Source organism: Ictalurus furcatus, chromosome 5, assembly GCF_023375685.1.
Source record: "Ictalurus furcatus strain D&B chromosome 5, Billie_1.0, whole genome shotgun sequence".
NCBI classification, from domain to species: domain Eukaryota; kingdom Metazoa; phylum Chordata; class Actinopteri; order Siluriformes; family Ictaluridae; genus Ictalurus; species Ictalurus furcatus.
Genome location: NC_071259.1, coordinates 7681490 through 7708201, shown reverse-complemented (window position 1 = coordinate 7708201; position 26712 = coordinate 7681490). Strand labels below are relative to the sequence as shown.

The following is a 26712-nucleotide window of genomic DNA, read 5'->3' as shown; positions in this document are numbered from 1 at the left end:
GTGTCGTTATCACACTTTTGCCCTTTGCCTTGCTGATATTACAGTAGCCTACAGTCTACAAATGAGCAGTCTAACAAAGCAAACTTTTCTTCTTCTGTAAACACTCTGATGATGTTTTGTTAACCTTGTCTTTGGAAAGATAAAATGAATAAATGGTTAAATGAATGCAGGCCACTCTTGTACAGGGTCACTTCACCAGTTCATCATATTAGTTGTATTAGATTGCGAAGTGCATTGCACTTACAATATGTATCAATATGCTCCAATATAGGGCTGCAATTAACGATTATTATTTTGATAATCGATTAATCTGTTGATTATTTCTTCAATTGATCGATTAGTTGGATTAAAAGGCCAATTTTTATTTTCTGAGTTAAAAAAACAAGTTATTTCACATTCTGCCCGATGTTGTCCTTCAAACATTGTGCAAATTGAAGGCTATGAAAAAGGTATTAAATGTATCTATGTTCTGCTATACATTGTGCAAAGGATTTTTTTAAATATTAACATTATATTTTGAAAACACAAAAACAACTGATTGTCCACAAGCTTTAAAGCAGAAGTTAAATCACTATATTAAAAATGCTAAAAAAGAAACACTAAAATTCTTATTTGAACACAGTAATGGTACTTTATTCTGTAAATGTATGACATGTCTTACATTTATATACGATGACATGTTATAACCCCATTACAGTTACTGCTCTCAACACAATTACTTTTGTTTCTAAACATAGCATCGAACAACATTTTTGATCAAAATGAATATTTTAGTCAAAGTTAATGCGCTTCCTTTCTATTGTGTGCTGTTTGATTGACGCACATGCGTGGACTCGCGCTCATTCAGTGAAGTTTAACGGAGACTCACTCGCTGTCAGGACGAGCTTTTATGTAAAATGGAAATATTGGCATGAATTTCTAACATTTACAGATAAGGATATAAAGGTACAAAATGTAATTTCTGCACTGAAGAAAACATGTCTGGAACACATTAAACAGCACACGGATCTGTTAATACACTTACGGGTTTGTTTGAAGCACTGAATATATAACATTCTCATGTTTTGGACAACCTGGATCGTGCACTTTTCCCACAGCAGCTCACCCTGTGACCTCCGATGTGTTTTATTCATAGAAATGCGTTTTTCACCATTGTGTAGTGACATCAAGGGGGTGGGGGGGTAATGATGTAGCTCATCTGACTTTGTGCCAGAGATGATCTGACAAGACGCAAATGAAAAGGTATCTTCACTGCCAAAAGGTATTGTAGAGTCTGGAGAATTGACTGTTCTTGAGTTTTGTGCTAGCTGTAAACTGGCCATTTTCCTTACTCAAATACCAGTAAAAGCTCCATGGACAAATGTCATCTGGCAGTGTGCAGAGAGGTCCATGCTTATTGCTTCTGTACCAGAAAGCCACACCCACCAGAAAGCTGTTGGCACAGGCAGTCCAAAGGAGATTGACACTTGCGTAAGCTGGCACCGTAAATCCCAGGAGATCACAGGTCACGCTCATAAGCACGTAAGGTGTCCAGTTCAATGCAAAGCAAAGAACCAGACTGATGCTGAGAGGAGGACGATCCTGCATGATATCCATGTAATCGTCCTCAAAGGCTCCTGATTCAAGCTTTTCCAGATGCCTAGAAAAGGCTAGATCACTCATAGAAAGTGAGCCAGTCCTCTGCTTGACCAATTTATTAGCCAGGCGAATCCAGCGTGGGAGCTTTCTGCAGTGAAACAGAAGTATATAGCCTAAAATGATGAATAGAATCAAACTGAAATGACTGACTGCCACAGATCCTTCTACAGAGCACACAAGAGCTTTCACATCTTTGTACTGGATGGTCAGCAGCTCTATGTTTGTGTAGCAGAAAGAGTAAAAGCAAGCCAGCGTCCAAATCAGCAACACTACTGCACAGCGGACAGCAGTCCTGCCTGAAGACTTCTGACCAAAGCCCACATGTTGATGGATAACACAGTCTAAAGCTCCTGCCAGTAGGACAGGCAGAGGTAGCAGGGAGTAAACAGCGGAGCTGTATGAAAGGCTGAAGCACACGACTTCATAGGTACCATGGTTCTCCCGGAACAACCATGCCCAGAAGATGGAGCAGATCAGCAGCAGATCCGCCAGATACATCAAGATGCTACAAATACCAAGGAGTGTTTTGGTAATGCTCCTCAACCAGAAGGACAAGACTAGTGTATTCAGAGCCACTTTGGAAAGAAGGAGGATCAAGTACTCCAGAGTTGTGTCCTGGGAGCAGATCTCGTTCTCTTCCTGGATCATGGCCAACATGCTCCCTGGGGAATATTGAATCATTATTGTGTCAGCAGCTCGGTTCACTTCGATAGTGCAATCTGGTGGAGAAAAGATGGACAGAAAATTATTAGATATATGAAGTGAGCTTGTGAAACCAGTCAAGACAAAGCTGAGCAGTGGTTAAGATGTTGGACTACTGGTCGGAAGGTCATGAGTTCAAATCCCAGCACTGCCACTGCTGGGTCCTTAACCATCAACTGATCAGTTGTATAAATGTAAAAAATGTAAATAAATTCTGCAGCGAAATTCGAAAGATATTCGAATTCGAAAGATAAGTAATGCACCGATTTAATCGTACACAGTATCCAGTGACATTTATACCTAATAGATAATATCAATTTCCATACCGCTTATCCTACACAGGGGACCCTCGAGCCTATCCCAGGAGACTCAAGGCAGGGGACAACCTGGACGGGGTGCCAACCCCTTCACAGGGCACAATAGTACACACATTCACACACTACGGACAATTTGGATGCCAATCAGCCTACAGCACATGTCTTTGCACTGGTGGGAGGAAATTGGCTACCTGGAGGAAACCCACGTAGCATGGGGAAAACATGCATGCACTGCACACACAGGATGGAGGTGGGATTTGATCCCCCGACTCTGGATGTGCTGATCACTAAGCCACCATGCCCACCATTACACATTTTGCAAAGGAGCTCCGCAGTTTAACATCGCAGTACACTAGTATGAGTTATCGCTCAAAAATATGTCAAAAGGGCAATCTTTTTTTTTTTTTTAACCAATAAAATCATGCATATGTATCTGCAAATCTGGAATGTTTTGTGCAGAAGCCCCACCCCTCCCTATCTCTCATGAAGCATTTAAAAGCATTCACTAAGCCATATCCACTCACTTGCATTGAGACTGTTTCAAAGCTCTAACATTTATGTTCGAGCTATGAACATTTATGTAACCAATTATGTTCAATATAGACTCATGTTAATTACTTTGCATTTGACTTCCAGTTGGTATCCTGATTTCTAAACCAATCACTGTAGACCTTGCTCGCCATCATGAACAGATGTGGCAGGGATTCAACTAGGGGTTTATATTTGTTTGGTAAACACTTTTACATGTTGGCTACCAGACAGGCAAGGAGACAAACCACAACCAAATATACCACACTACGCAATTCCATAGGAAGTTATATCCTTGTGCAACTAGTACCCTGACCAGTCAGTGGATTTCTGCTACGCTTAAAACAATCCTCATCATTTTGTCAGTCATTACCACATATTCACGTAGTTTTGGACTTAGATTGCTCAAGTGAATACAACTTCATGTACCTGAGCTTTATAGCAAAATCCTTCTCCAGGAAATGAAGTATCAAAAACTAAAAAAAAAGTACATTTTTACTGACTGTTTCAGGGTGTCATTTCCTGAGACGGAAACAAACGATCACATCTGAGAGAAGTCTTGTTTAACAAGAAAGTCCTAAGATTTCAAAATGTATGATTTGCAGTTCTTGTTCCACAAAAGTCTGGCATTTCATTCAATCAGGCAAAACAGTAATTGTTATATATTGTACTTAGTATTATTCTCCTACAATTATGAATTATGTGCATAATGAACCACAGAAGAATTAAGATGCTATTTTTTAGTATCATCATAGTATCAGTGACATCACTTGTTAGTTTACTTCCTTAGTCAAATGGAATCAGGAAAAGTATTTAACAAACAGCAATAACAAGATTCAAATAAAATAAAATAAAAATACTCATGAATAGTGCATAGAAGTTGTCACCTTTACCGTTCCTCTTGTTTTCCTTTTGTCGTCTGCTGAAGATATTGAGCTTGCTACCCCCATCAATATTGTAGTGTGTTTGTGGAAGCTTGAGGTGTTCAACTGAACGTGAATTGTTTAGCACAGATGCTCCTCCTTTTGCTCTACCACGCCTATTCTATCTGAAGCGCACAACTGCTTCTCACCACACCTGCCATGTTTTGTCTTTCTCTGGGTCCTAAAGAAACACCTCTGCTCATGTTTCTCTAGATGTACCGGTTTGAATTTAGCTTTTATAACCAGGGGTGGGGGTGGGGGGGGGGGGGGAAGACGACCAAAAGGGAATTATAAGAATTATGTGATGGCAACATTCTTTGCATCAAAAGATGGAAAACCACACCATCCAAATTTTCTAAACTGCCCACAGACTTCTTCACAACAGTTCTGTATTGCTTCTGTTGGTATTGATCAGTTTACATAATGGTCAGACGTTGCCTTTGTTGAGGATTAGTCTGAGAGCACCATTTAATATAGAAATTGTGTTGACATTCGTGGAAGGAAGATATGCGAATAGAGCACTTTTTAAATGCAAAAAAATGTCTCTTTAAAAAAAAAAGTGAGAAGTCAGAGGAAGAGTAACTGATGTGAAATAAATCTAGATGTAATGCAATATTTAATGCTGTTTTATTTTATTTAAGGTCTAAACTAGTACATCCAAAAAATAATTAATTTAATATTATATATTAATATTAACAGATTACATGTTAACTATGATAACCATGTCCTCTGACTATGTAACAAAGGTGGTGAGAGAAAAGGCTCAGGCTTGAGCTGGAATGAAACCAGACCTGAAATTCATACTCCCTAGGTGTGGATTGCTTCTCATGGACCCAGTTTGTAAAACAATGTTTTACACACCCTAAATACAGCTTTAATGATTATGTTGAGTTAAGCATAATCAGTCCATACAGGATTCTGCTAAGTTTTTTGTGATTGTTGTGGCCAAAATGCTTAATTTTGCTGTGGCTTTTTTCAAAATTAGCTTTTTTTTGCTACTTGAATTGGCGAAATCACAAGAAATTGTTTTGCACAGTCTTTCTCCGTGATGTTTGTTGGTAAATGAGACCTTTTATCTGTACTCTTTTTCGACACCCGTGAATCGAAGAGGGCTTTGGCTGAATGCGCGTTGTGGTGAAGTCACATGGCCCAAATCTGCAGAAAATCTGTGGAAATTTTGAAAAATGGCAAAAAAAAAAAAAAACTGTGAATATTGCAGTTTCCTTGACTTTGTGTTAATTTCTGCGATCGCAAAATCCTTGAGGGACTGCGTAATCTTTAGGACACTAAACAATTTCAGCTCTGTGAATCTCAGGTGTGGTGTCTCGCTTTCATTTTCACTGCTACAGAAGTTTATCTTGATGCTTTTATGCAAACGAATCCATTTACAAGGCTGAACAGAGTAGACCGTCCCTGCCCGTGTATGCACAGCTGAGTAACGCTGCTCCAATTAGGTTCTCCTGTGCTAGAATCACTTGACATAGGTGTGTGTATACCAAAACCAAGTCAATATTAATCTGGGATTAGAATGAGCACAACAAGTGAAGAGGTTTCAGTTCTAATTGCAGCTGCAGGTGTTCAAACATTTTTACTTCTATAAGGATATGCATAATTAAGCCATAAGTATTTGTTGTTTATTTTACTATTTGCAAGCCTTCACAAGCAAACATTTTCAGTAGTAATGATAATGAGTCTTTATTGGTCACATATACATGTGCACTGTGAAATTCTTTTCTAAGCATACGCCAGCATGTCAGGAAGCTGAGGTCTAGGGATGTCACGAGAACCGATACCTCAATACCAGCATTTTAAAAACGTGACGGTACTTGTTTTTCTACAGTAGCATGGGTACTGTTGGTAATGAAGGTACCGAGTTTGCAATTCTTCCAAACCTGAAGGGGTCAGCAAATATGCATAAGTGTTTTAGTCGGTCCACAAGTGGTAAAGAATAAGAACAACAACTACAAGCACACGGGAAAAACTACAGAAAATGGCAATAAGTTTAGCTCCGCCCCAGACTCGTTGAGTGGAAAAGAGAGGAATCGTTTGTGCTTGCATCGTTCATTTCAAACAAAGCGAGGAAACACCTGGAATTTGGCGAAGCACCTGAAAGACGGCTCTATATTATATTTGTTTGAGGCAGCTGGCATTGTGACCATGAAACCAGCTAATGTTATGCTCCATGTAATGTTAGCGATAGCTAGTTATTTGTTAATGACACTAACGCATTGCAGTGTTATAAACTACCTCCGAATGGACCACCATGCATCACCATTCAGCCCGTGTCCTGTCAGCAACATGAGGCTTAATGTCACTAATAATTATTCAAATGTTAATGGTTTTAATAAATCTTCTTGGCCTGCCACCATATCAGTGAATAAACTAATGCTTGCATTCAGAGTATAAGTGGTGTGTGTGTGTGTGTGTGTGTGTGTGTGTGTGTGCGCGCATTTAGGAGTGCACCTTAGCACTTGTTATTAGTACTTAGCACTGTTTTATTAGTCATTGTCAGACAGTGTTTGATAACTAAAATATCCCCCTCTCTCTCTATTTTTGCCAGTATTAGCCAGAGGAGGATGTCGTCTAGGAGTTTTACATTTTATTTATATACATTTTTATTTTTTAAATAAAAATTTAGAGAGGGTTAAGGGCCCAACAGTGGCAGATTGGCAGTGCTGGGTCTCGAACCCCTGACCTTCTGATCAGTAACCCAGAGCCTTAACTACCAAGCCATCATGTTTTAGCTGTTCAGCTGTGTTCGTTACAGTGGAGCCACTCTCACCAGTGTCTAAGAGGTTTCTCTACACTTGCACACCAATTCCAGTTCACTTATTTAGCAATATAGCCAGTTAAATTCTCTTGAGTGTTTGTACACGTTATTTATTTCTAACACTGACGTAGCTTTGTTTAGTCCAGAGTCCTTCATTTTGAATTTCCTACAGTGTTAATCTACATAAAGTCCTTATTCACCACTGTATACATTTTAAATTCAGTTGAAATACTATTACTGCATTTATTTATTTTTTTGCTATTTGACAGATATAAGCCGATATTCCATTGATGTGGTCACTTTTTTTTTTTTTTTTTTTTTATAATTTATTATTATTATTTTTTTTAGATGTTGATGAATCATGGGGAAGTACATTCACTTCTCTATTTAGCACTGTAGAGTTATTATTGCACCTAGCAAAAATGGGAACTGCAATAAGCACTAATAGATGCCCATATGCTGCCCCATGCGCTCTGTTTATGACCATTCAGGCCAACTTTTACTTGATTTATAGCACATAATCAGAATTAAACATAGACACACATTCAGTGTGTCTATGATGTACAGAACCATTTCTACTGTAAGATATATTGCAAAAATTGGGAAACGAATTCTCAAGTGGAAAACGTCCATACATCAGAAACGCGTGTGCAACAAGGTGACCTTGTTTCCCAAACAAAAGTCTGAGAGAAAGAAGAAAACTGTCTCCATTTTTCAAATTTCTGTTTTTTTGGCCTAGCTTTTGGGTGATTTTTTTTTTTTTTTGAGATGCAGTTAGGCTGGAAATTTTACGGAAACCTGGCAACCCTGGTCAATGTTATTAGCTCTTCTATATATTGGCTTACACACTGTGACAATGGAAAATGTACCTGCTTCATCGGGCAACTCTAAAACTATTCAAAAAGAGCTCTTGGACTCTATCCTGGATTACTGTACAGTATGTCATCTCTCATCTGCCTATCACAGGGTAAAAAAATTCACTAGATAGTAGTCTATAGCATAATGCAAAATAGCCACTTGACTTCATTTTGTTTGTGGCCTTATTAATACATACCCCCCAAGAAACATCTATAGTCAGCTGCAGTTGGATTTATACCAATATTCCTGAAGTTCCTAAAGTAATTAAATTAGCACTTTTCATAAAAAACAAAACTGTATTTTCTTACTATATTACCTCCCAACAGAGTTTTAAAACTGATGGTATTTTTAGTCCGTGACCTAGTGAACCAGGATGAGGATGACCAGGATGTATTTATTGATAGAGACTTCAAAGGACTTCTGTAAGTCGCTCTGGATATGGGCATCTGCCAAATGCCAGAAATGTAAATGCAATGTATGTCCTCCTTTGTTTGGCATGAGCTTGAAAATTCAGTGATTGGAGCCAAGAAAAAGATCATATTGCTTACCTGCATGTAACCATGTGCAGTGCTTTTAAGATGAAACCCTGGCCTTCATTACCGCATTCATCTGCTGATCAATTTTCTTGGGCCAATTTTTTCTCCGTAGCTAATTCCTGAGACGAGCTAAAACGACTGCATCCCAGTGCATCTCTGATCTTGCTGTAGTCTTAAACTGTAGTCATGTGTTAAATTGTAGTCATGTGTAGGCCAAAATCAACCCACTGTATTCGACCTACTATACAGTGGCAGCATAATTTAAACTGAGCTCCACGTATGGTGTCTGTGTGTCTTGATTTGCTCGTTTTTAACTGAATCATGTTTGTCTTTGCAGGAAGTTGGAAGAATGAAGATTGAACTGTTTGCAGATGTTGTTCCCAAGACTGCTGAGAATTTCCGGTATGATGGTTTAATTATTATTATTATTCAGCATACACATGTGCTGTATAATACAGTCAGTTTATTATTTACAGGCCAATTTAGTAAGCAGGCCTACACGTCCTACACCACCTACACCCTCATGTAATTCATGTAATTTCAGGGCGGCACAAAAATGTTTAAAATGATCATCACAATTAGTTTGCTCAGTATTGAATTTACTCAAATTTGTCACAACTATCCAGCTGATTTAAGAATATAAATAAACTTTTCTTTATTGCTGTGTGTGTGTGTGTGTGTATGTGTATGTGTATGTATATATATATATATATATATATATATATATATATATATATATATATATATATATATATATATATATAAAAATATTTTACCACTAAGATAGTACAGCCTAAGATAGTACGTGTTACCACTAAGATAGTACTTGTGGCAGCAGTGCATAAAATCATCAGATACAGGTCAAGAGCTTCAGTTAATGTTCACATCACACATCAGAATGAGGAATGGCTGGTTTGAGTATTTCATAAACTGCTGCTCTCCTGGGATTTTCACACACAACAGTCTCTAGAGTTTACACAGGATGGTACAGAAAACAAAAAAACATCCAGTGAGTAGTAGTTCTGCTTTGTTGTTGAGAATGGTCAGACTGGTTCAAGCTTATAGGAAGGCTACAGAAACTCAAATAACCACTCTTTACAACCGCACTGAGGAGAAAAGCCTCTAAGAAGACACAACACATCAAACCTTGTGGAAGATGGACTAAAACAGCAGAAAACCAGAAAACTGAGCCTACATTGGGCACAGGCTTAGTGAAGATAGACAGTTGACAGATGGCAAAAGTCTAGGCGATGTGAACAGCTTTTGATGTGAACATTAACTGAGGCTCTTGGCATGTATTTGCATGATTTTATGTATTTCGCTGCTGCTCATTACTTCATGGAACGTTCAGTGAATAAGAACAGATGTTTTCGACTTTCCATTTATTTCCTAAACTCTAATAGAAGTCGAAAATATTTGTCTGTGTTATTTTTTATTTTATAACTGATGTAGTTGGTGTGTAAAACCTAATGTGTCTGTGTGTTGTGTTTTGACAATGCACTTGTGTTTTGTCTTGCAGGCAGTTCTGCACAGGGGAATTCAGGTAACCCGGTCTAATTGCTTTGTACTAAGTCTCAGGGGATCTCTTTACAGATCAGGTGTCATTTTACACCTTTTTGAAACCTCATTTCTGTCAGCATGCTTGTCCTTGAATTTCCTGACTTACTGTGACAAATACCTTTTACCTCACAAAAGCCTTGCTTCAAGCTTTTTTACTAACACAGTAAAGATCGATCTTGTTCAACTTTAAATCTGTTCGGTGTTAGATTTAGCCTGTTGTGAAGTCTGCTGTGATATTTTTCCTATTTCCATTTCTTTTGCCTTCATTTGAATCATGCAAATCATTTACAGGAAAGACGGTGTTCCTATCGGATTCAAAGGATGCACGTTCCATAGGTAAGGCTTATGGCTATATATTTTCCATCAGTTATCTTTATTGTGATCCAATGTCACGGTACAAATCATTTCACCAGTAGAATCCTCTGCTTCTTCAAACTCTGACCAACACTATATTTCATTTTAGAAATTTTAATTAATTAATTAATTTTTAATTAATTTTAGCAAAAAGAAATTTTTGCAAAGTTACCTAGTGAGCACCAGACACTAGCAGATTATCAGATTGGTTTCATTTGACTACTGTTGCATGGCAAATGTTTATTTTTCCCATACTGAAGATGAATGAATGAACATTTAAAAAAAAAAAAAAAAATTACTATTGAGTGATGGCTCTGACTGTCATGATTTTCACATTTTTATTCACTAAAATGTGGATTTGCAGGATTGTCTTTAATTCAGTTCAGTTCAGTTGTATCTGTATAGCACTTCTAACAAAGCAGTTTTACAGAACTATATAAATTCAAGATATAAAATTTGTTCCTAAAGAGCAAGCCAGTGGCGATCTTGGCAAAGAAAATCTACCTGAGACAATAGAAGGAAGAAACCTTGAGAAGAACCAGACTCGAAAGGGAAACCCATCCTCGTCTGGGTGACACCGGATAGTGTTATACACAGTTCACTTCTATAACTGTGTACTACCTGGCCAAAAAGTGCAACTGAGTACCCAGGAAATTCAATAGAGTTTTCACATGAAGTCTATTTTGTTGAAGTTATCCACTGTTCACTGACGGAGACTTGAGTGCAAGTTTGTGGCAATTGCAGTACTAAAACTATCATAGCAATCGTACTCCTTATTCATTGTAGCAAAACTGTTAGTATCAATTGCAGTCCAAAGCCAGCTTCATGGTTTTTAAGTGGTACCATAAACAGTAATCTCACGTACAGTGCCCTCCACTAATATTGGCACCCTTGGGAAATATGAGCAAAGAAGGCTGTGAAAAATTGTCTTTATTGTTTAAACTTTTGTTTAAAAAAAAAACCCACAAAAATACTCTGCTCTCATGGATATCAAACAATTTATATATATATATATATATATATATATATATATATATATATATAATAAACTTTGTTAAAAATAGGTGTGCAACAATTATTGCCTCCCTTTTAGTCAATACTTTGTGTTACCTCCCTTTGCCAAGATAACAGCTCTGAGTCTTCTCCTATAATGCCTGATGAGGTTGGAGAATACATGAAAAGGGATCTGAGACCATTCCTCCATACAGAATCTCTCCAGATCCTACAAAATTCAAGGTCCACGCTGGTGGACTCTCCTCTTCAGTTCATGCCACAGGTTTTCTATGGGTTTCAGGTCAGGGGACTGGGATGGCCATGGCAGGACCTTGATTTTGTGGTCAGTAAACCATTTTTGTGTTGATTTTGATGTATGTTTTGGATCATTGTCCTGCTGGAAGATCCAACCATGGCCCATTTTAAGCTTTCTGGTAGAGACAGTCAGGTTTTCATTTAATATCTGTTGATATTTGATAGAGTCCATGATGCCATGTATCCTAACAAAATGTCCAGGTCCTCTGGCAGAAAAACAGCCCGAAAACATTAAAGAACCACCACCATATTTAACCGTGGGCATGAGGTACTTTTCCATATGGCTACCTCTCTGTGTTCCAAAACCACCTTTGGTGTTTATTTCCAAAAAGCTCTATTTTGGTTTCATCTGACCATAGAACCCAATCCCATTTGAAGTTCCAGTAGTGTCTGGCAAACTGAAGACTCTTGAGTTTGTTTTTGGATGAGAGTAGAGGCTTTTTTCTTGAAACCCTTCCAAACAACTTGTGGTGATGTAGATGATTTCGGATTGTAGTTTTGGAGACTTTCTGACTCCAAGACGCAACTAACTTCTGCAGTTCTCTATCTGTGATCCTTGGAGGTTTTTTGGAACCATCCTCTTCACAGTGTGTTGAGACAATATAGACACACGTCCTCTTCCAGGTTTAATCATAACATTTCCAGTTGACTAGAACTTCTTAATTATTGCCCTGATGGTGGAAATGGGCATTTTCAATGCTTGTGCTATTTTCTTATAGCAACTTCCCTTTTTGTGAAGCTCAACAACCTTTTGCCGCACATCACACACATGAGGGGGCATCCTCATATCTGTGTTTCATTCTGCTTTTCTTGGATGTCATTGTTATTTAGTAGTAGTCGTAAAAATGCTGTCATAACCTGTCAGAATAGTACCCTTTCTGCACTTTTTTACTCACTTTTTTATCAGCAAAATAGACTAGCTAAGCAATTTTTTTTTTTGCAACGATCTATGCGCAACTTCTGCCCAGAGAACACAAACAGCAAAACTGACTCCTCAATCTCTTCATATCATAGAGAACACTTTATTTCCATGCTGATTGTATCGCGTCTCCAACAACAGGCTCATTATTGTTTAAAGATCCTACGAATTATAGCTGCACAAAAGCATTGTTGGCTGGTGAATGATTGGTAGGGATAAGCGTGCGCCTGTGGTTAGTTCACTATTAAGTGGCAGTGAGGAGGAAAAAAGGAGGAAGTGTGCATTTTTGGAAATTCCTTTGTAATATCCTTCCAAATAGGGTTGGAACGAGCATGCAAAATTTCATGACTACAGGTCATCTAGAAACAGAGGTTTTTGGTTCTGAGTATAAAAGCAATTTAACATGGTAAATGAAACAAAATAAGAATAAATATATATATATTTTAAAAAGTATACACTGTAAGAGTTTGATGTGGTAGTGCAGTGTAAACAATGTAAACAGAAATAAACTTTCAGTTCAAGGATGAACTGAAAATGAACTGGCTCAATGCAAAATAGTGTCCCAATACTCTGATGAGCTGTTGTACAGTTTAATCGCTGTTTGTACAAATGACCTCCTTTACTGCTCCTTTCTACAGCAGAGCTGAATGAGTCTTCTACTAAAGGAGCTCCGCTGTAACCAGTAGGTCATGGAGGGGATGCTGTTTGTTATACAGAATGGCTTTGAGTTGATTGAGTGTCCTCTTTTCCTCCACCACATCAAAATTGTACAGAGAGCACACCAAGACTGAGCCGGCCTTCTTGATCATGTTTGTTGAAGTTTTTGTTTTCCATCTCCAGCTCTGATGCCACCTCCCCAGCATACTGCTGCAAACAAGACTCCGCTGGCTACCAAAGACTGGTAGAAGATTTCTAGCATCTTTGTGCAAACATTAAAGGACCTGAGCTTCCTCAGAAAGTAGATTCTGCTCATCCGTTTTCTATACACAGCCTCTGAGTTGACTTTCCAGTCCAGCTTGTTGTCGAGATGGGATACCAAGGTATCTGTAGGTGCCAACCAGGTCAACATCCTGACCCATGATGGTAATAGGGATGGTTGTGGTCCTCTTCTTCCTGTAGTCCACCAGCATTTCCTTGGTCTTGACCACATTGACAAGCAGATGGTTTTTCCCGCACCACTGCACAAAGATGTTGACTAGGTCCCTGTAGTCCTCTTCCTGTCCAACCCTGATGCACCCGACCACCACAGAGTTGTCAGAGGTTTTCTGAAGGTGTAAGAGTTCCGACCTGTACTGAAAATCTGCGGTGTACAGGGTGAAAAGAAGGGGGAGATCATGGTTTCCTGTGGTGCTGCAGTGCTGCACAGCAGGTGCTCAGACAGGCAGGTTCCCAGCCACACAGCCTGGGGTCTGTCCGACAGGTAGTCAGTGACCCAGGAGATCATGGAAACGTCCACCAGCATTCTTCTCATCTTCTCTATCAGCAGGAGAAGGTGTATGGTGTATGTGTCCCATATCTTTATTTTCCTAGCAACCCATTTCAATCTTACAAACATGTACTGTATTAGGGACATGGTGTAATCTGCTAGAACGCATTATTTATAAACAGCTCGAAGGTCATAGTTTATAACTCTGTTAAGCAGGAAGATGTTGATTTCTTTGACGAAGAATGTGAAAGTTTCTCTGGATCCATGAACTGAATGTGGAATGACATCAGTTGGTTGCAGCTGTTATAATATAGGAGCTAACAGTTAGCCTGTACTGTAGCTCTTCACAAATACACTATTACACCGATGCCCCATGAGTTGCCAAATGCATATTGCTCTTTTTTAATGCAGTACATTATATTTAGAGATGCACCGATGTACCGGCCGATAATCGGTATCGGCCGATAAAGGCTATTTTTCCCGCTATCAACTATCGGCCAATAATTTAAAAACATCCGATGATCAGGGCCTATTATATCCTGTCAATAAAAAGAGGGTGGGAAAACACATCGATTTTGTAAAGAAGATGTCTCTTGTGTGGAATGATGAGAAAACTGTAGTTTGTATGCTCTGTAAGCTCTGCACTGCTAAAAATTTTACACTGGACGCTGCAGCAGTGAAGGCATCGAGTCTAATTCCCCCCACTTCCCCCACTCTACTCGAGCTGCTCATGCTGAATTAAAGGACCAATACACCGTTGAAAGTTTTAAATGAAGATGAATTGAAAAAAGTTATATATTGCACAGTAAAATATTTGTAGAGTAGTATATTTCATATGTAGTTAATGTTAATATGAGTTAATATCATTAAAAAAAAGGTTTATATTAGGCCTGTATATCACCAGTTTGATGTTCAATGATAAAGTAGAATGCTTTTGTTTGTGGTGAGTGAATGTGAGCCTAACAGGATTCTGTTAAGAAATCTTACTTTAATCTTCAGAATTTAGTTCATGTGTTAATGTTAATTAGAGTAATGTTTTCTGTTTATGAGACCAGTTACTGTAAAACAACTTGTTGAAATGGAGATAATAAAGTTTTATTTGCATTTCTTTCAGAATTGTGGGTTTAATTATTATTAATTTAAAAGAAGGCATAAAAGGCAGAACTATCGGTATCTGCCGATATCGTGCTGAATAATCGGTATCGGCTGAGAAATTTAGTATCGGTGCATCTCTAATTATATTATTTACCTTGTTCTGTTTTATTATTCTCTCTTTTGCAGGGTTATTAAAGACTTCATGATTCAAGGTGGCGACTTTGTAAATGTAAGTTTGCAGTGTTTTTTTATGTAAATATGCAGAACCCGGGTCTTTCACGACTCTATGACTTATTACTGAATCCAACAGAAGCACACAACAGCTGAATGAACTGTAAATTTGTTCAAGGTATCGTGTGTTTGCCATCTGGGTGGGGTAAATCCTGTGACAGCCTCTACATATTGACCATTACACGTTCCAATTCCAGAATGAATATTTACTGTCGCAGTAGAACAAACATATTCCTTTAGGTTTTTTATTATTATTATTATTATGCTTCTAACATGGCATCCTAAGCTGCTCAAACATGATCTTAATTCATATGTACATTACAACATAAATACTGTACAGCTTTAACCTTAACATAATCTTTAGATTATTTAAGATAGATTTAGCCTAATACTAAAAAATATGTTTATGCCCTCCATTAAAAGATCTGTATGTTGAAAACACTTTCATATCCTTAGAACAACTTAGTACACACTTTATCACGTTTACACTTCTTTAGGTATTTGCAGCTGCGCAGTTTTATGTCATAAGTAGCTGCCAATTTCCACTGCTGCCACCTAATTCACTCTTAGATACCAAAGTGAATATTAGCCCTCAGTCTAAAAATGCCATTGGTATGTACAGTAATGTACTTCATTCGTACGGTTCGAAAGCCCCTATCTTTATTAGAACAACAATGGGAGAAAGAGCTCAATACACAGATTTCAGAAAAACTGGTGCAGAATATTCTGGACAGGATTCACTTCTCTTCAAGTTGTGTAAGACGTGTAGTAATTTAATTTAAAATGTCTGTTTTTTACATTGGTCGAAGGTAAAATTGGGATTTTCAAAAGACCAGTTGGGCTCACTTATACTGGAGCAATATTTGGAATAAACACAGATAGTTCTGCCAAGAACATGATGGCTTTTGCCACTCTCTTAATCAGGTGAGTCATACTGCAAAAATGGAAGGCTAAGTTCCCATGTACCTTTAAAAATGGCCTGGGAGATTGTATGCATTATGTGACTCTTGAAAAAAATGTATACTCTATAGATGAATGTAGTGCAAAATGCTATACTACTTGGCGGCCTGTTTAGTATGCATAGAAAAGACTTAAAATGTTTGATAAACTCGTTTGCCGTGAGTTGCGACCCATGTTGATAAAAGAAGAGATCCTGGTCCCTGAGAAATGTGGTTTGCTACAGCTTCCATTTTTTCAACATGGTGCTTTGGCTCCTACTTTATCTAGAGGGGAGGATGGAAAGGCCCATTCCAGTCACTTCGCTGGTCAAGACTTGCCCTGGGAATACTGTGAGATATAATATCAAGTATCATTCTGGTACTCCAAGAAGGCATTGGCTAAGTGTCAATCGAGCGGACTGAGCCTTTGATGCCCTTTTTGCTCAAGTATGCTGGATATCTGCAGCTCTGTGCATTCCCTTGTTGGACTCCGAGGTGGGTGGGGAGTAGAGATGATGAAGTAAAACACTTTAAACATGGCTACCAAGCATACCTCCAAGAAGCGTCTTTTAGATTTAGACACAGACTGTAACTCTGAGAAACAATATGCTCCCACGCTTAGTACTGAAGGTTGGACAAAATTCATAATTATTCAGTCAATGTCTTCGGATATGCCGATCACAAAATCTCCTTTTGTCATTCATAAGGGCATTAGAGGAATAGCTGGTGCAGTGAAAGGTGTGAAGAAACTGAGATCTGGACAGATTCTGGTAGAATGGTCTAAAAAAGCCAATGCAGAGAATATACTTTGTGCAAATTTATTGGCCGATTTGAAATAAAGGTCCTTCCACATCCCACTCTTAATTACTGCAAAGGAGTGATCTGCACCAGAGAATTCGATGATGTAGAAAATGACGAGATTGCTCTAGAACAGGGGTGTCCATTCTTATCCAGAAAGGGCCGGTGTGGGTGCAGGTTTTCACTCCAACCAAGCAGAAGCCACACGACTTTGTACACTAATGCTGCCACTCAGTGGGCGTGACCACGGCGAGTTCTGGCTACCGTGACGTCACGTGCATACCCTCTCTTCGTTCAGTTTAACAGGGCACACCTGGGCAGCAAGGAACATCTATCAGTTACATGTTTTTGATCACTTGAAAAAATGTGCGGGTTCAAACAAAAGTTGCCATATTCTAAGTTGTTTAACACATCTAGATGTAAATATAAGGAAATGAAAACTGAAATTCTGATCTGTTGTCTATTGGTTTAAAAATACACTGTGCTTTAATATGTTTCCACACTAGTTAGTGTGGTTTATAAGTTTTTATAAAGGACATATTGACATGTATCATAATGATGCATAAATTGAGACAAGCTTTTCAGGGATATACGACATGACGGGATTATGTTGTGTGGGTGGAGTTTAAAGCCTCCTACATTAAAATAATTAATAATAATGGGTGGTCACAGGTGGACAAGAAAAGTAAAATAAAGATTTTTTTCTGCTGAGTTTTGATATTTTTACTACTACATTTTAAGAGAGGAGATGTTTTAGATGCAGCATAGATGTTGCGACCTGAAGTATCTTGCTTTAACGGGCATATGCCCAGAAATCCCATTCGAGCCGAATAAAATAACATAACTTTTGCATCCATTAAGCATATTTTGTGTAGCTTTACTCAATATAGATTAATTCAGTATAGATAAAACCTGCAATGTTGTTAGCTAATACTAAGAGTTCTGGTTCACTGGGTTTTAGAAAGACAGCTCACTCTCTGAATGTCCTCTCTCACCCTCTAGTGTTCAAACCCATCAGATGCAGCTTGGTTAACTAATAGACGAGTGTGTATGTGGCATGAACTTCAGACCTCTCATTCCATGATGTTTTCTCACAGGGAGATGGCACGGGAATCTGCAGCATCTACAGAGGTCCATTTGCAGATGAAAATTTTAAACTGAAACATTCTACTCCTGGCTTGCTGTCTATGGTAAGTGATCACTAATATTTACACCTTGTATTAACATGTAATATGTACACCTTGTATTGGATCATCAGGTACAATGGGTCAGGTAAGGCTGGAACTCTTTTCAAATGTTAAATTGAAAATTTCACAGCTGATTGCAGCAGATCATTTTACGCTCGTTTCCAAATGCACGTTGCGAGCGATTGGACTGGTGTGAGTAGGGAATTTAGCGGGATATTGCATGGGAGAACGATCTGTGATTTTACTCTTTAATAATGAGGTTGACTTATTAATAATGTATAATGAGCAAATGATCATCAAGAGGTGATCCTAAGACTCTGTAATAAAAAAAAAAAAACTAATTAAAAAGAAGTGCTTGTTGCCGGCCCACTCAAACTTACTACAGTTGGTAAAATGAGTCATTTATTTCAGCTAAGATTCAGCTACCACATGAATGAGCTTTACAAAGGTATTTTAATGCAATTATCCTAAATTATATGGCTGCAGTGCATAAAATAATGCAGATACGGGTCAAGAGCTTCAGTTAATGTTCACATCAAGCATCAGAATGGGGATTAATGTGACCTCTGTGACATTGACCATGACCATGATTGTTCACTGGTTTGAGTATATAAGAAACTGCTGATCTCCTGGGATTTTAGCACACAATATCTGTAGTGTTTACACAGAATGGTATAGAAAATGCAGACAGTGAATGCATATTATAATATAGAATATAAATTTTTAAATATACATTCAATGCTGGATATGTCCTATTCATACAAATTCACCTGTAAATATACTCACTCACATACACGCTCATTTTCTATCAAGTTTCAAGTTTGTCATGTGCATAAAGAGTGCTTAAAGCATCTACCAGTGAAATTCTTGTGCTACAGTTGCACACTCCTACCCAGACACAGTGCAAAAATGGCAAGTGAACACTTATGTAGTACAAAAAGTAGCAAACAGTAAACATTGAACACAGACAAAAGACCATGCACGATTATTAATGTGCACTAAGCACGTAAAAACAAACAATTTTTAAAAAATGAACAAAATTATAAACATTGTATGAAGTCAAAATGTGACATAGTAGGAGATATTGCTCATACAGTACTCTACAATATTAATGTACTCTAAGCAAGTAAAAACACTATGTCTGGATAATATGAAGGATTCAGTATTTTGATACTGTTGTGTTTAATGTAAGTTCTATTTAATTGTGTATATGTAACATTATTGAACTGTAATAACCTTATCTGACACACACACCTGACATTTCTTATGCCATTTTCAAATGAAACCAAACAGTACAGTACAAAATATACGAATACGAAGTGTAGACGTTGAACAGCTGTTTAGTCCCTTGTCGCATTGTGCGTGTGGAAATGCTCTTACTTTCACTATTAAACATAACCGTGAGTTCTACTGTTGATTTTTTTTACAATGTAACTTCTTCACCAAGCGTTTTAAAGATCTCCAATCACGATCATTCAGGATTTTGAACATTTCTTCCAGGTTTTAATAATGCGTTGGACAGTTCTTAACCAAATTCGAGGGATTTCAGCAATCTCCTTAGTTGTTTTCTTTGCTTGATGCAGGCCAATAATTTGCCCCTTCTGAACCACAGTAACATCTTTTCCATGACCAGGGGATACGTCTTCCGACATGGTTGTTTAAGAAATGAGAAGCTACACACTGCATCAGATAGAGTTAAAATAATTGTTGCCAGCTAAAACACATTAATAACTGCAATAAGGATCCAATCATAGGCTTTTAAGTATTTGCTTATTTAAATCCAAACAGAGACCTTTTTTTTTGGCCAGGCAGTGTATATAAATTTATTTTTCAGATAGCCTTTAAGAATGCCTTTGACAAAAAAAGACCATATTGAAATCATTCTCATGGCTGGATCAGGAAGCTGTCGCAAGGTTGCAATATACATGAAGTTACATTCATAACACCGTAAGTTCATCATAAGTGGGAGAGGCAAGGTGAGAGAAAAGAAAAGAAAGAAATGGCAATCATGTAGAGGATGTTTTGTTACATTTAGCTAAAAAAGTGTTAGTTTTCCCTATGTATGGGGACTTTTGGGACACTTTTTGTAGAATCATAGATGCATTTGAAAGTGTTTTAGAGGATTTGCCAAAAAAGTGCCCCTTGTTTATACCTTGTATTTATTTCCCTGCTCAACATCTACACTTTGTATTCCTGTTCCTCCTGCACAGTATGTAAATAAGCTCATGAGTCAGGAGAGTGTGCGAAGTCAGGGAGCTGTCAACATGGTGAGAGTAACATTGCCAGAAATTTATTTATATTATGAGGGTCATCCTTATGAGAGGACACCCCCCACCCCCCACCCACCCCTCTACACAGTCTTTCCTGTAGTTTTTTTGGAATAACTCAGTGTACTGTATAAATAATTCTACGTATCCTGCAGGTGTGTTTCAACCCCCCCTCCGCCCCCCCCCCTCCCCCAGCCCCGAACATGATGCAGACAGTTTTTATATCTTGCCCACCTGAGATCTGGTGATAATGCAAGCCAGACTTCCTTCAGAGATACACTGATCCATTTACATTGTTCTTTTAATATATGTCATTGAGTGTGCAGACAAGTCAAAGTGTGAAAACTGTCACTGCTGTGGTTGACAAACAAGTCATGCAAGTGTTCTATAAGGAACAAAACACAGTGGGGTGTGCTGTTTTAGGAAAGTAATCAACTACAGGGTTTTGTGATGCAACTCAACACGAAGCAGAGTTTGTGTTAGCACACAAGTAGTTTTTCTTTTTTGATAATAATACATCCCACCATATTTTATTCCTCTTGTACCACTGCAATTTGCCAACGAGTCCAATTTTTATATATCACAATGATACGCAGTACTTTTTTCCATTCATGGTTAGGTTTAATGTTGTAGAGCAAACTGCCGTTCCTCACCAGCCTGTCCTTTTTTCTCTCACTTAAATCAGACAAAAATAGCCACAACTCTGAAGACTCTTTGTGAAAGAAAACTGTTCCTGTTACAAAAAAATGCTGACAATCAAATTAAAGCGTTCAAGATTCAAAGAAGGAAAACAAAACCGCAAATAATGACCAACAGTCAACCAGTTATATGTGACTGGCAATGTGTGAAAAAATAACAATACAAAAAGATACTAGAACTCTAATGACACATAAAGTTCCACCAAGGACATAATAAAAGTTCAGCTAAAGCTAAATACAGTGGTGCTTGAAAGTTTGTAGAATTTTATATATTTCTGCATAAATATGACCTAAAACAACATCAGGTTTTCACACAAGTCCTGAAAGTAGATAAAGAGAACCCAATTAAACAAATGAAACAAAAATTATTACATTTGGTCATTTATTTATTTATTGAGGAAAATGATCCAATATTACACATCTTCGAGTGACAAAAGTATGTATACCTTTTGCTTTCGGTATCTGGTGCCACCCCCTTGTGCAGCAACAACTACAAGTAAATGTTTATGGTAACTGTTGATCAGTCCTGAACATCTGCGTGGAGGAGTTTTAGTCCATTCCTCAGTACAGAACAGCTTCAACTCTAGGATGTTGGTGGGTTTCCTCACATGAACTGCTTGCTTCAGGTTCTTACACAACATTTCTGTTGGATTAAGGTGAGGACTTTGACTTGGCCATTCCAAAACATTAATTTTATTCTTCTTGAACTATTCTTCAGTAGAATGACTTGTGTGGGTCGTTGTCTTGCTGCATAACCCACTTTGTCTTGAGATTCAGATAATGGACAGATCCTGATATTTTCATTTAGAACTTACTGGTATAATTCAGAATTCATTGGTCCATCAATGATGACAAGACATCCTGGCCCAAACCATGATACTACCACCAACACATTTCACAGGTGGGATAAGGTTCTTATACTGGAATGCAGTGTTTTCCTTTCTCCAAACATAACGCTTCTCATTTAAACCAAAAATTCTATTTTGGACTCATCTGTCCACAAAACATTTTTCCAATAGCCTTCTGTCTTGTCCAAGTGATTGTTAGCGCACCATTGTTGTTCAGTGTTCTCCTGATGGTGGACTCATGAACATTAACATTAGCCAATATGAGAGAGGCCTTTAGTTGCTTAGAAGTTACCCTGGGTTACTTTTGGGACCTCGTGGACTGTGACATGTCTTGCTCTTGGAGTGATCGGTGATGGTCAACCACTCGTGGAGGGTAACGATGGTCTTAAATTTCCTACACAATCTGTCTGACTGTGGATTGGTGGAGTCCAAACTCTTCACAGATAATTTTGTAACCTTTTCCAGCATGATGAGGAACAACTTTTTCTGAGGTCCTCAGAAATCTCCTTTGTTCATGCCATGATACACTTCCACAAACGTGTTGTGAAGATCAGACTCTGATAGATAACTGTTCTTTAAATAAAATAGGGCGCTCACTCATACCTGATTATCGTCCCATTCATTGAAAACACCTGACTCTAATTTCACCTTCAAATTAAACTGCTAATCCTAGAGGTTCACATACTTTTACTACTCACAGATATGCAATATTGGATCATTTTCCTTAATAAATAAATGGCCAAGTATAAAAAAATTTTGTCTCATTTGTTTAATTGGGTTCTCTTTGTCCACTTTTAGGACTTCTGAAGGACTAGAAAATCTGATGCTGTTTTAGGTCATATTTATGCAGATATATAGAAAATTATGCTATATTCTATATATTCACAAACGTTCAAGCACCACTGTATTTTGATTTGTTTGAACTTTTATTATATTTGTGGTGGACCTTTATGTATCAGTAGAGTTCTAATATTCATTTGTATTGGTCATTATTTGTGGTTTTCCCATTTTGAATCTTATTAACGTGTTCATTCCTCATTTTTTTTCTCTCTCCACAGGCAAATAGTGGCCCAGGAACAAATGGCTGCCAGTTTTTCATCACTTGTACAAAATGTGACTGGTTAGACGGGAAGCACGTAGTGTTCGGTGAGTGCTAGAAACTCTATCCTATTCTGCAAATCTATTGTGTTTCCAAGTTGGGGGAAAAGTAAAGTGTGTTTCACGTATATATACACACATCATTCCTCCAAGACACTTTAAAATAGAGACATGATTAAGGGTGCTCCAGAAATCTTGATTTAAGCATAACTCTGAAATGCCTGAATATCTGTTTGACTATTCCTTGCATTTTTCCTTAATTATTTATTTTCATTTCAGGCAAAGTGGTGGATGGTTTGCTCATCATGAGAAAAATTGAGGTAAGCTTCTGAGTTTAAATCATCAAACGACTCCCAGTAAAACAACCAGAAACTTTGAATAATCTTTCTCTTCAGTTGTTTATATTATAAGGCTAGTTGCAGTCATGTACTAAACTAATGCTGCCTTTAAAACGTGTATGATAAAGCCATGAGCTTTGACACCGTCAGAATGAATAAGTCTTTTTGTGCAGTGTATGATGTCATTCAGTGAGCAACATAGATTTGATGCATTAGTCATTTTCACTGGATAGTGATGAGTGACTGTGAGGTTAGAGCACAGAATTCCAGCTTTATTTAGATGGTGTGTACAATTATATCAGCCGAAACATTTCATTGCACACACATTGTCCCCACTTCCTGGAAGTAATATGATCTTAAATCAAATTGGCATTGATGCATCAATACACTTAATTTCACACTAAGTATGAGAAGGAATACACGTTTTTTGATACTCATTAATACTGATACTGATATCAAAATGAGTAACCTATTTAGTATTAATCAATTTGGGACATCACAGAACATGCTACTTAGCTCTTTTTAGTTTCCCTCTTTTACACAGTGGCCATTTTACACAGCGTATACATGTATGTTTATGCACTTTTTTGTGAGCGCAATTCACAGCATCGTGCATGCATTTTAAACTCTTCTTACCAGAGACCAAAAATGGGAATTTCTGCCTTTCAACAGGATAATGATGCTAAGCGCACTAGCAAATCCATCAAGGGATGGATCTATAAGAAGAAATGGAGGGTTATGGAATGGCCTAGTCAAAGCCTGGTATCAGAGCATTTTTACAAGCAAGACTACCAGTAAATGAGCACAGTATTAGAACAATACCTGATGTACTAGGGTGCATCCATAGTATTTAATTCTTGATTACAATTCACTGCAGTTGGTGACTGTTTGAAGTCCGTGACCATAGACATCACACATCTGTCTAAAAATATCTTCACGGTCCTCTTTACCTGGCCTGTGATGAAGGAATGTTTTCAGTGCTTTTTGTGCTAAGTGGAGTATGCATTGAGCCTAAGACTCGGTAAGCCAAGTACATTTTACATTTTTGGCTGTGAACTCCACACTTGCTTTAACCATGTGTTTTTAATTACTCTTCTTCAGCATTCACTGAGCAGCTAAAGAGCAACAATGATTCGTATTCCTGGCTGCTTTGTCAAATTCGTTGTGCATTAACAGCTACTGGGCACCATGACCTGATGGTCGGGTTAATCATAGAAACATGCTCTGTTCTGGAGTATTTGTAAAGTAAGTGTGTTTCTGTCTACAACATAATCTGAAAGCTGCAAAACAAAACGTTAAAAAGCTTTTTATCATGCAGTAGTGACACTAATTTTTTAAATAAGTATCTGAACTATTTTACTGACCATGTAGTGGAGTAGTGCTGATAAATGCTACATTTTTTCTTTGATTACATTTCTTTGAATCTTGCTAGTTGGACGAGAAAATTAGTAATTCGAGATTATTACCTGTTAACATGATGACTTGCTAGCAAGCTGTTGTAATGGAATTCATTTTGGAGGTTGAAAACCGACATACTCAGTTAAAACATATTTGATGACAGCGAGAACGTATCTCACTGAACAGGCTACACAGCTACTTGTCCCGGCTCTTGTTATCTTAAAACTGGTTATTGCAACGCACTTCTCCCGGTCCTCCCAGCCAGCTCCATCAAACCCTTTTAGATGATTCAGAATGCAGCAGCACGCCTTGTTTTCAACCAGCCCAAAAGAACCCATGTCACACCCTTCTTCATTTCCCACCACTGGCTTCCTGTGGCCGCCCGCATCAAATTCAAGTCATTGATGCTCACGTACAAGACTTTGCCTGGAACAGCACTGTCCTACCTCAAACTCTCCTTGAGGTTTATGTTCCCTCCAGCAACCTGCGATCTGTTAACGACCAACGCCTGGTAGTGCCTACTCAGCGAGGCATGAGGTCCCTTTCCAGAACCTTCAAATTAACTGTCCCTCAGTGGTGGAATGAACTTCCATGTTTTAATTTATTTATTCATTTTCATATGATTCATTTTCATGTGATTCATTTACGTGTGATTCATTTTCCCTTTACTGAATTAAGAGTAAAGTAAAGGCTATCCCCATTAAAACTGATTTTACAAATACTACTGCTGGAGCGCTTTGTTAACTTATTTATGTCATGAAATCTAATCTCAGGTGGTCAGTAGTGGTGCATTTGATATACATACAAATACCAGGTGTAAACAGCTCTCCGTCTCAGCTGTCCATGAGTGATCAGATCACCCGAGATGGATGTTGATACCAGGTGTGAACAGGGCCACCATTGAGTTTGACACTGAATCTTTAGCAGCTCTTTTAAAAAATAAAAGAAAGAAAGAAGCCTTTTTACTGATTCCATCACAGTAGCACAGCTTAAACTTTATCTCATCCGTTTATAAATCTCAAAGCTCTACCTTTTTGTAGCACCTTGCTGTTGAATTCTTAATACAGTGGCAGTGGTGGCATCGCGATTGCGCCATGACGAAACTCGAGTCAGACAAATAAATAGGAAAATTCTCTGACTTTCTTTGATTAATTTGCTACTGTTTTGTGTACGCTCATGTTAATTTGAATTCAAATGCTTTTTACATAATATAATTGTTTATTAATTAATGTTGAGAGGGGCACTTTAAAATAATTTAGAAAAAGGGCAGGGGCTCGAGCCCCCAGAGGCCCCCCCACCTTCTTCTGCACGTCCCTTAAATGAACCCAGCATTCAAGCAATTGCCCCCCAAATTGCCAGTAATTCAAATGCGAAAGTGCATGCACACGGCTGCATGGGCATTCATAAGCTATTTAAAAGTGAGGGGGGAAAAGAGGAAGAATTGCCAAAGCCCCCTTTCGCAGCAACTTTCTTTTGGCAAGCTCTGCAGACAAGGTTATCATCTTCTATTAAGTTTCCCTTAACATTTTTATAAAAGCCAAAATATGACCACACTTTAGATTTGCGTCAGACTCATGCTGGGTGTGTGTGGACAGCATTTACCGTTTGTTTTATAAATCACGGTTTTAATGATAATTAAATGTGACACGGTAATACTAACCGTCGGGGAATTTTACCGTGAAACCGGGAACTGGTCAGAAGTTCGGACGGTAGTGCCAGCGTAAGACAAATTTATATCAATGCACTTGTTCTAATATGTTATAATTTCTGTAGAAACAGCTGGTTCACTAGAACAGGTAGAGCTGGTTCACTCCTTTCTGAAAGGAGATGTTTATTTTACATTTATGAAAGAACACCCCGCCCACGTCAGCACTTTTAGGCAAACCTTGTCCCTGTACAACCATACATCTATCTGTGTACCCATCTGAGATTCTGATTGGCTCCATATTCCAAGAACAATTGAGTGAATGTTTGTGG

General features: G+C 38.1%; 2 protein-coding genes across 5 annotated transcripts in view; one reads left to right on the top strand and one right to left on the bottom strand.

Moving 5' to 3' along the window:
- Nucleotides 1-26712, top strand: part of ppih (peptidylprolyl isomerase H (cyclophilin H)) — a 37151-nt gene that overhangs the window by 8914 nt on the left and 1525 nt on the right. The window contains exons 2-10 of one of the 3 annotated variants that reach the window (XR_008385915.1): nucleotides 8610-8674; nucleotides 9792-9815; nucleotides 10124-10168; nucleotides 15121-15163; nucleotides 17999-18091; nucleotides 22960-23047; nucleotides 23279-23319; nucleotides 24010-24358; nucleotides 24439-24696. Coding sequence is in view for 2 of the 3 variants with exons in the window: in XM_053624558.1 (XP_053480533.1) it covers nucleotides 8610-8674; nucleotides 9792-9815; nucleotides 10124-10168; nucleotides 15121-15163; nucleotides 17999-18091; nucleotides 22960-23047; nucleotides 23279-23319; nucleotides 24010-24135 (525 nt within the window). In the remaining variant the exon portion in view is untranslated. Of the gene's footprint in view, nucleotides 1-8609; nucleotides 8675-9791; nucleotides 9816-10123; nucleotides 10169-15120; nucleotides 15164-17998; nucleotides 18092-22959; nucleotides 23048-23278; nucleotides 23320-24009; nucleotides 24697-26712 lie in introns of those variants that run through there. The other 2 variants (XM_053624558.1, XM_053624559.1) reach the window with 2 other exon arrangements.
- On the bottom strand, nucleotides 618-4328 carry si:dkeyp-100a1.6 (probable G-protein coupled receptor 160). Of its 2 annotated transcripts, none has more exons than XM_053624556.1 (2): nucleotides 4073-4328; nucleotides 618-2357 (listed from the first exon to the last, which is right to left on the bottom strand). In XM_053624556.1, exon 2 carries the CDS (start codon nucleotides 2317-2319, stop codon nucleotides 1249-1251), a length of 1071 nt encoding a protein of 356 aa, XP_053480531.1. In that variant the 5' UTR covers nucleotides 2320-2357; nucleotides 4073-4328; the 3' UTR covers nucleotides 618-1248. The 2 variants fall into 2 exon arrangements, with proteins under 2 accessions (XP_053480531.1, XP_053480532.1); XM_053624557.1 differs by having other exon boundaries at nucleotides 4079-4328.